Raw genomic sequence first — 9,125 nt, 5'->3', positions numbered from 1 at the left:
AGTGCGCATTGGCAGAAGCCTAAAGATTCGCACACAGGAAGGGCCAGAATATAGTCTTTTCTCCACCCCCCAGTGTGAAGGCGACGGCCTCTGACAGGCGTGCACCGGCAAGGGGAGAAGCCACCTCCAAGCCCGGATTCCCCGTAACCCCTTGCCCAGAGTCTCCACGGAGGGCTCCCGACGGCAGGGAAGGCCGGCTTCCCGCTGAACAGCACGGGACCTGCCAGCAAGCCCGGAGCACAGCTCCAAGCTCGGAAACTTACGCAGCATAAGCGGGCTCTGGGCTCCACACGTGGCTTCGCGGCGGCCGCAGCACTTCCGGTGCTCTTTGATGACGTCAGACCGGCGCAGGGATTGCTGGGAGTCGCCGCGCTGTCCTTTGCGCGCTCCCAAAGGACGTTCCCTGGCTGGCTTCTCCGCGTCTGTGTTCTTGTGTGCATACTTGCGCGTTGCCTAAGAGATCCGAGCACTGTGTAAAATAAAAGTCCCCTGTTCGCCAGCGGCTTGTCCGCGTGCGGCCTTATACGGATGCCCAGTGCATGAAGCTTCTGCCCGCGGGGTACGCCTGACACTAAAGCGCCCTTTGACAACTATGCAACCCCAGGGCCTCCCCACTATGGTCCACCAGGACATTTTGTCATTGCAAACGGCTCTGAAACTCCCTGTCAAAGTTCCAGGATAAATGCCAGAAAGTGGAGCCGCAGAGCAAAGGGACCTGGGTCGGTCGGCGCAAAGACTTTGGCCAGGGCTGGGCCGAGGATAAGGAGTAGGGTTAGTCTGGAGTATTCTGCAAAAGTGGCCCTAGGCCAGGTCCTGCCTGAGAGGCAGGAGATATAGCACCCCCTCCTAGGATTCCTGGCATCTTGAGAGCCTATGAAGTGGACTCAATAGTGTCCTGGGAGAGCGGCTGCTGGAGGCCAACCAGAAAGGTCAAGCTGTAGTGATGTTTTGTCTCAGCAGAGCTGATCCAGAGGCCCCACGGGCTCCTCGAGAAGGAAGATTCTTCCTGAGATGTGTGCAGTGGAAAGGGGAGTAGGGGTGGGGCAGAGAGAGTAGAGAGCCTTACTGCAGACTTCAACTGGCAGAACTGGAGAGAATGAAACTTTAGCTATTTAGAACCGGTAGCAGTGACCAACTTCAGGCTGCGCTTTCCAGCTAAGAGGCTTTTGTAGCCTGGTAGAATGGGGGTGACCTAGCCTGCCTTTTCTAGAATCCTGCCGGCCTATAGGGTCCTCTGGGGCCAGGCTAGGCTAACCTGTAATGTCCTTGCCCTAGAAACTCAGGTGCATGACTTCAGACCTCCTCGGATTTCTGCCCTGTCTGACTTTAATACGATAGCCCTGGAAGGACCAGCAATGAGGGATGTGTTTGGACGACATGCTGTGAAGTTGCACTGAGACATCCCAGCCATATCCACGGCTCCACACCCTTGGTGGTGCACAGCCCACAATACACATCCTAATTGCTCCTCTGGAGACTTAGACTTTCCACTTCTGGGAGGTTCCTCTTCCCCAGCTTCTCCATGGCTTGGAGACCAGGCCTGACTACATCCTCACCCAACCTATGAGTTCAACAAGGGGGGGTTTCCCTTGGTTCTAGTTACCCTCTGTAAATGGCTGGCTTCCCAGTACTTTCTGTGTACCTTCTCCAGTCCACCTTCTCAGAACTAGCCATCTGTCATGCATAACCTCAGCCCGGAGTCTTCAAGCAGAACCAGCCTCCTTAAGACCCTAGCTGGTGAGGTGAGGGTGGATAGATTTCCCAGGGTAGTTGATACACTGAGTTCTCCTAACAAGAACAGATGCTACATGCTGCCAGCCATCTCTCACGTCATCAAATCCTCTTTCCTACAATTTTATGACCACTTTACAGATGGGGGACAGAAGGTTAATTTGTGTAACATCATACAGACAACATGGTTCAAGCAGGACTGAATGCTGTCTTTGAGACAGTCTCCCTGTGTAGCCTCGGCTGGTCTGGAACTCATTATGTAGATCACTCAGAGATTTGCCGGCCTCTGCCTACCAAATACTGAGCTTAAAGGCATGCTCCACCCTGGCCTGAGGGATTGCAGTTCAAGGCCGAGTTTCAGAGAACTGATAGCACACTTGAGCCAGAACAGAGGCAGCCCAGGAAAAGAAACTGAAGATACTTAGGCGGAAGCGGCTCCAACTGCACCTCTGGCAAGGCCTGGGTCGCCTTGAGGCCCCTTTAACTGGTTCAGCCTCTCTTCTGACCCCTGCCAACTTCCCCTTTGCGTTCCAGGAGCAAGGAAGCAGAGAGGAAGAAATGCACCCTGGGCACAGACTGTGGAACCTGGAGCCCAGGGACCTAGCTGTTTCTCCACTTGCCCTGCTGGACTGGACCATGCTCTATGAATAAAAAAACCTAGGACTCCTTTGAGGCCCTTTCCTTCTCTGTGGTTAATGTATGACTTGGTGTGATTTGGAAGGAAATGGGACCATAAATCTGGGGGATGATGTCATCCAGCTTCTTGCCTGGAAGCTGCCAGACCAGCTACTGAGTCCGGAGGATAGCAGCGGGTCCACAGTCAGGAAAATGGCTGGGTCGGCAGACTTTCACCTTGCTTCCTTGCTCTGAGGACCACCAGGATTTCCAAGCAACACCCCAGTGGGTCCTCACATTGATATTGTGATCTGAAGGCTATAAAGACCCCTTCACCTCCCTACCCTGTTGTCACCTCTACTATAGCTGTCCTATACTCTGCCCTGTGAATCTGCACAATGTCCCAAGGGTAGTCACCCTAGGACCACTGGGGGATATCTGGACTTCTGAGCCAGCACTTCTTTGTGTATCTGCCTGTGTATCTGCAGTAGAATGGGTCAGGGGTCGGTCGAAGGTCACAGGAACCTGTGCCTGTGCTGGGTGTGGTTTAATGCTGGGATAGGCACCCCTGGCCATCCTGCCTTCTATTCCTCACTTTTACTAGAGTTCTGGTCTTGCTCTGGCAGGAAGATGGAAAGGGGTAAGGAAGGAGAAAAGGCTAAGAAGCTGTAAATCCTGGAGACAAAGAGGAAGCCCTGAACCCCCTACCCCCACCTCCAGCCTAGATAACAAGCTTGCTTCCTATTTCTGCAAACAGAAACTTGAGTACTCGGGGGCTCAGCAGAACCAGCTTCCCTGAAAGGGGTAGGGGCTGCATAGGCAGCTGCAGATATTTCCAAGATGGGGAGGGGCTGCAGGGAGCATAGACTACAGGCTGATGGCACACCTGCTGTCTAGCCAGAGACAAGGGCTCATGGATCCCAGGCTACCCTTGAATTTCTCATCCCCCCCCTCTTTTTGAGACAGGCTCTATGTAACCCTGGCTGCCCTAGAATTCACTATGTAGACTAGGCTGCCCTTAAGGCACAGATATACTTCTGCTTCTTCTTCCTGACTGCTGGGATACCTCCTTCTGTGAGGCTGTTTTATTGACCTACAAAATGGTGGCTTGACCTGGGCATGCTGGCTCAGTCCTATAGCATCAGAACTTGGGATGCTGAGACAGGAAGAGCCTGGTCTACGGGGCTCTTTGTCTCAAGACACAATAGGTTGGAGCTGGCCAAGGTGAGTGAGAGACAGGAGGAGTCTCTGCAGTAGTTCTGGGGACAGAGCAGTGGTGACTTTTCATGCTCAGCCAGGCAGAGGCAGGCTTTCTATCCTGAATTCTTCATTCCAGAGCCTACTACCCAGGCACCTGCACATTCTCTTTCAGCCTGGAATTCCTGTCATACCACTTCTCAGTTTGCTCAGGGCAGCCTGCCTCCACAGAAAGGCAGGGTCCCCATGCCTCTTGTGTATATTTCCTTCCATGTTCATTGCACCCAGCACCTCCTGTGTGGCTGGAGGTGCAGATGGAGCAGCCTCCCCCAAAGGCATCTTTCAGCTTCTTTTCCTCTGGAGCTTAAGTGTGCTATCAGGCCAGGCGGTGGTGGAGCACGCCTTTAATCCCAGCACTTGGGAGGCAGAGGCAGGCGGATTTCTGAGTTTGAGGCCAGCCTGGTCTACAGAGTGAGTTCCAGGACAGCCAGGGCTACAAGAGAAACCCTGTCTTGAAAAACCAAAAAAAAAAAAAAAAAAAAAAGTGTGCTATCAGTTCTCGGAAGCTAGGCTTTGAACTACAATGCCTCAGGGCAGGCTGACCACGGCTTTAAGTCCAGAACTGGGTAAGCAGAGGCAGGTTGATCTTGGAGACCTGCCTGGTCTACATAGTGAATTCCAAGACTATAGAGAGAGACTGCCAAAGACAAATGACTGAAGATATACTGTCAAATATGAAAAGATGAAGGGTTCTCTCATTCTTGCTTTATTAGCCCAGAAGCCAGTGAGGGACTGTGAGTGGACATTTAACATGAAAGTATAGATATTGATTTTTTGAGACAGGGTTTCCCTGTGGAACAGAGCCCTGGCTGTCCTGGACTCCCTTTGTAGACCAAGCTGGCCTCAAACTTACAGAGATCCATCCGTCTCTGCCTCCCAAGTGCTCGGATTGAAGGAGTGTGCCACCACGAAGGACCTCACCTCTATATTTGTATCAACGGCACCGTCTACCATTCTGCACGCTTTTCTACCCATGGTCATCCCCTTATGAGCATCAGGTCGAATTCAAACGTGTCGTTCCCTCTACACGTTTCCTGATCTATTTGTAGAGGAGGGATACCGGCTTTCTATAGGCTGGATTCCTCGAAGTGGGAATGCTAGGTCACGGAGCAATTTTAAAATTTTTAATAAATACTGCCAAATTACTTTCCAGAAAAAGACAAAGCTCCTGGCAGCTGCGGGCAGACGCCTGTCTTCACACATTCCAACTCACAGCCGGCACTGGCTGTGGTCAAATTCCAGGTTTCCCCGTACCTGCGTGTGTGGGGCACCGGGAGAGAGACTGTTTCAATGTGTTGAATCAGATTAATGAGCTTATTTTTGACTGGTGCTTCCTCCACCCCCAGTTTGCCTGCCGACGGTGGGTAGGTCTCTGTGGGTAGAAACCGGTCCCCCGAGAAAAGGGCCAGGGGATGGGGAGTTGGAGATTCAGAAACAGTCTCTAGAAGCTAAGAGTCTTGAATCTTTCAGGGTCTGGGTCCAAGGGTCTTGGCTCGGTTCTTTAGATCCCGTCCAAGGTCAGAACACCCTGGGTGTTTCCGGGCGGGACCGCAGCCAGACTGCGCCTCTGGTGTTGCACCAAGAACACCCAGGAGATGCCCGCAGGCACCTTGAGGAAGGTCAGCGGCTCTGTATCGTTTGGTACCGCCCGGATGCGGTGGATGGATGCGGTACCCAATGTTAAAAACCTGGACTCTCTCACCATGACCCCTTCTCCACCTCTGTCGGCCAGACGAGGCAGGAGGCAGGGAAGGCAGGAGCCTCAAGTGCCAACTGGCTTTCCAGACTCAGTTTCCTGCCCCAAGGCAGTGTGTATGAAGCAGGTCTAGGGTGTCTACAGCCCTGGGGTTTCCGTCTTCGGGATCCTGCGCGAGCGCCACGGGGGTGGCCAAACTGCGCAGCCGGGTCGAGACTTGGGGACTGCTAGGGTGGGCCGCCGAGGGTGTCAAGGGCTGCTGCCTCGGACAAAGCGGCGGCACCACCCCAAAGGGTGGGCCAATGGAATGAATGGGCTATAAATAGCCGCCAATGAGAGGCCGGCGACGCGCCCCTTAAGAGCTCAGGGAGCAGCGAGCGGCTGTCGTTCTTCTGCGCTGCGCCAGGAGCTGCAAGCACAGGCACTCTTCGTCCCTGCTCCATCTAGCATCCTGGTGAGCGGGTCCAAGGGTCAGGGGTAGCCCTGCGGGGCGCTACGCGGTGGGGTGCGGGACCGGGGCATCACGCGCAGTCTCGCTGCCGGGGCGCGCATTGGACCCGCCGGGAAACTTGGGATGCGCCAGACTCAAACGATACAGACCCCGCTGACCTTGGTGGGGTCCGGGGAAAGCCTCGGGAGTCCCGAGTGGTTTGTAGGTCCCTGGAGATGTGTATAAAGCTCTTCTGACCCCGCTGTTTCCCGCAGCCCGCTGCCGCCGCCATGCCCTTCTCTAACAGCCATAACACGCAGAAGCTGCGCTTCCCGGCCGAGGATGAGTTCCCTGATCTGAGCAACCACAACAACTACATGGCCAAGGTGCTGACCCTCGAGCTGTATTCCGAGCTCCGTGCCAAGTCCACGCCGAGCGGCTTTACGTTGGACGACGCCATCCAGACTGGCGTGGACAATCCGGGTATACACACTCCTGTAGCTTCAGGCTTCGGCCTCCCCCAGAAACCCCCCGGGCAAGGAGCCCACTACTCTTCTCTAAACCTTCGGCGGGTTGGGGGTCCCCCTGGTCCCTTCTCCGCCCTTAGTCTTAAGGGCCTCGGCTTGCTCCTGCCTGACGGTGACGTCACTTTTGCCGCGCCCCTCCTCCAGGCCACCCGTTCATCCTGACAGTGGGTGCAGTGGCGGGCGACGAGGAGAGTTACGAAGTATTCAAGGACCTTTTCGATCCCATTATTGAAGACCGGCACGGTGGCTACCAGCCCACTGATGAACACAAGACCGACCTCAACCCAGACAACCTGCAGGTGCGGGGCGTCAGGGTCCGGGCGTGCTGGGGAGAGGGGTCTCGGCGCTCACTCCGGCCACCGCTTTGTATCCCCAGGGCGGCGATGATCTGGACCCCAACTACGTGCTGAGCTCGCGGGTGCGCACAGGCCGCAGCATCCGCGGCTTCTGTCTCCCCCCGCACTGCAGCCGCGGGGAGCGCCGCGCCATCGAGAAGCTGGCAGTGGAAGGTAGGAGTCGGGTATCAGCCGCCAGAGCTGCTGCGCTCTTGTGCGCGCGTTCCCCCAGGGGACTGAGGGTCGGAGACCCACCTTCGCTCGCCGGGACACATTGCCGCGGGCGGGGCGGTGGGCTTGCTCGCCCGCTCACCCGGTCCTTGAACTCTGCACTCCGCAGCCCTGTCCAGCCTAGATGGCGACCTGTCTGGCAGGTACTACGCGCTCAAGAGCATGACCGAGGCGGAGCAGCAGCAGCTCATTGACGACCACTTCCTCTTCGACAAGCCTGTGTCGCCTCTGCTGCTGGCCTCCGGCATGGCCCGCGACTGGCCGGATGCTCGCGGCATATGGTACGAGTCCCCTCCCCCTCCCAGTCCCCGGAAGGTGGGACCCGGCCTGAATTCCTAGCTTGTGCGTTGACACCCTCCGCGCAGGTGACCTTGGTTCTGCAAATGACTGAGGTCCCTGCGCTGCGGGAGGCCGCGCAGTCTCCAGGGATTCAAGGGTGGTGACCAGTCTCTTTGGCGTCTGTTCTCCAACCTCCTCCTGGGAGCCGGCTCTTGTTTTCTCTCCTCCTTCTCCCCCCCTCTTATTCCACCGGGATTGTGCCAAGGTGCTAGTGACGCAAAAGCCTCAGCACCCGTCGGGGCAGGGCTCCTACCCCTGCAGACTGCGCGGGCAGAGGCGTGCTTCCTCTGGTGGGCTGCTCTGGCTGCTCCAGACCCTTGCGGGCCATGACTGTAGAAGAGGCGCCTTCCTCCACTGTGGCTGGGATTGGAGTCTTGGTGACAGCCCACACTCCAGCACTCGAGAAGCTTTTTTTGTTTGAGGTCACCCACCGATGGCGTCTTTCTGGGTGTGATCCAAGGCCATATTCTGGCAGGGACTTTGTCTTGACTATACTCCTCCTCCAGGCACAATGACAATAAGACTTTCCTGGTGTGGATCAACGAGGAGGACCACCTGCGGGTCATCTCTATGCAGAAGGGGGGCAACATGAAGGAAGTGTTCACCCGATTCTGCACTGGTCTCACTCAGGTCCGGACTGGGCCTCACCCAGGGCCTGCTCCCTAGGGCGTTGGTGCTAGGGGAGGGGTGGGGCAGTCCGCATTTCCCAGGGTCCTTAGGGCTTCCAGCCAGGCTTCCCCTCTTTCTTAACCTTCCCTTCTCCACTTTCAGATCGAAACTCTCTTCAAGTCCAAGAACTATGAGTTCATGTGGAACCCTCACCTGGGCTACATCCTCACGTGCCCATCCAACCTGGGCACCGGACTCCGGGCAGGGGTTCATATCAAGTTGCCCCACCTGGGAAAGCATGAGAAGTTCTCGGAGGTGCTCAAGCGGCTGCGGCTTCAGAAGCGAGGCACAGGTGAGGGGCAGACAGCACAGGTGAGGGGCAGAAAACGCAGGTGTCCCCAACCCTGCTGACCTGCCTGTCTCCCACCCCCAGGGGGCGTCGACACCGCTGCCGTCGGTGGAGTTTTTGATGTCTCCAACGCTGACCGCCTGGGCTTCTCGGAGGTGGAGCTGGTGCAGATGGTGGTGGACGGAGTGAAGTTACTCATTGAGATGGAGCAGCGGCTTGAGCAGGGTCAGGCTATCGATGACCTCATGCCCGCCCAGAAGTGAAGCCTGGCCCTCACCACCACCAGGCTGCCGCTTCCTAACTTATTACCCGGGCAGCGCCCGCCACGCATCCTTGATGCTTGCCGCCTGGCGGCTGAGCCCTTAGCCTCGCTGTAGAGACTTCTGTCGCCCTGGGTAGAGTTTATTTTTTTGATGGCTAAGCTGTTGCTGACACTGAAAATAAACTAGGGTTTGGCCTGCCCTATGTCTCTGAGTGTTGCTTCTCCTTTCCTAGGGACAGTCGTGTGGGGGAGGGGAGGGGGCGTGGGGGGGCTGGCCTTGTGTGCCATCTCACCTAGCAGACGAAACATGAGCCATAGACACAGGGCAGAGAAGGAGGGAGCCTCTTGAGTCCAGTCTGAGCATCTGAGGACATTTGTGCTTGTAGGGTGGAGCCTAGTATTTCCTTAGCTCCAAGCCAGCTAAAGGGAGTCAGAAACTTGACATCTTCCCCAGTTTCTTCCGTGTTCCTGGCAGTCCAAAGTTCTTATCGTTCTATCTCCTCACTTCCTTCCCCTTCAGGCTGCAACCCTTTCTCCAATTCCTAAATAATCCTCCCCCTGCTTCCTCCAGCTCCCATCCTCCAGGTTGAGGTGCTTCCTCCTGATCCTCCGCCCAACTCTAGCCCCAGACAGCAGCAAGGACTTTGCAGGTTTGCAGTTTCCTCTCTGGGGCCCTGGTGTTTGGGAGGAGACAACCCTCTCCTCCTTGCTTCTGTGCCACGTCATCTAGGAGACAAGGAGAGT

The 9,125-nt window shown here is 56.2% G+C and overlaps 1 protein-coding gene across 2 annotated transcripts; it reads left to right on the top strand.

Annotated features, from left to right (window-relative positions):
- The first annotated feature begins 5,650 nt into the window (after positions 1 to 5,650).
- Ckb (creatine kinase B) lies at positions 5,651 to 8,593 on the top strand. 2 transcript variants are annotated; one of them, XM_028764481.1, is made up of 9 exons: positions 5,664 to 5,753; positions 6,005 to 6,212; positions 6,401 to 6,555; positions 6,633 to 6,765; positions 6,932 to 7,103; positions 7,668 to 7,791; positions 7,933 to 7,964; positions 8,038 to 8,122; positions 8,204 to 8,593. In XM_028764481.1, the coding sequence occupies exons 2-9, from the start codon at positions 6,020 to 6,022 to the stop codon at positions 8,306 to 8,308; spliced, it is 999 nt and encodes a 332-aa protein (XP_028620314.1). In that variant the 5' UTR covers positions 5,664 to 5,753; positions 6,005 to 6,019; the 3' UTR covers positions 8,309 to 8,593. The 2 variants fall into 2 exon arrangements, with proteins under 2 accessions (XP_028620313.1, XP_028620314.1); XM_028764480.1 differs by having other exon boundaries at positions 5,651 to 5,753; positions 7,933 to 8,122.
- Positions 8,594 to 9,125: the final 532 nt, after the last annotated feature.

The sequence above is a fragment of the Grammomys surdaster genome, unplaced genomic scaffold (assembly GCF_004785775.1).
Source record: "Grammomys surdaster isolate TR1022 unplaced genomic scaffold, NIH_TR_1.0 144, whole genome shotgun sequence".
Taxonomy (NCBI): Eukaryota; Metazoa; Chordata; class Mammalia; order Rodentia; family Muridae; genus Grammomys; species Grammomys surdaster.
This window is presented reverse-complemented; position numbering and strand designations above follow the sequence as displayed.

Coding starts and splice junctions, on each gene's coding strand:
- Ckb (XM_028764480.1), top strand. CDS start 6,020: ATGCCCTTCTCTAACAGCCATAACACGCAGAAGCTGCGCTTCCCGGCC. Junction 6,556..6,632: donor TCAACCCAGACAACCTGCAG/GTGCGGGGCGTC, acceptor TTGTATCCCCAG/GGCGGCGATGATCTGGACCC. Junction 7,104..7,667: donor CCGGATGCTCGCGGCATATG/GTACGAGTCCCC, acceptor CTCCTCCTCCAG/GCACAATGACAATAAGACTT.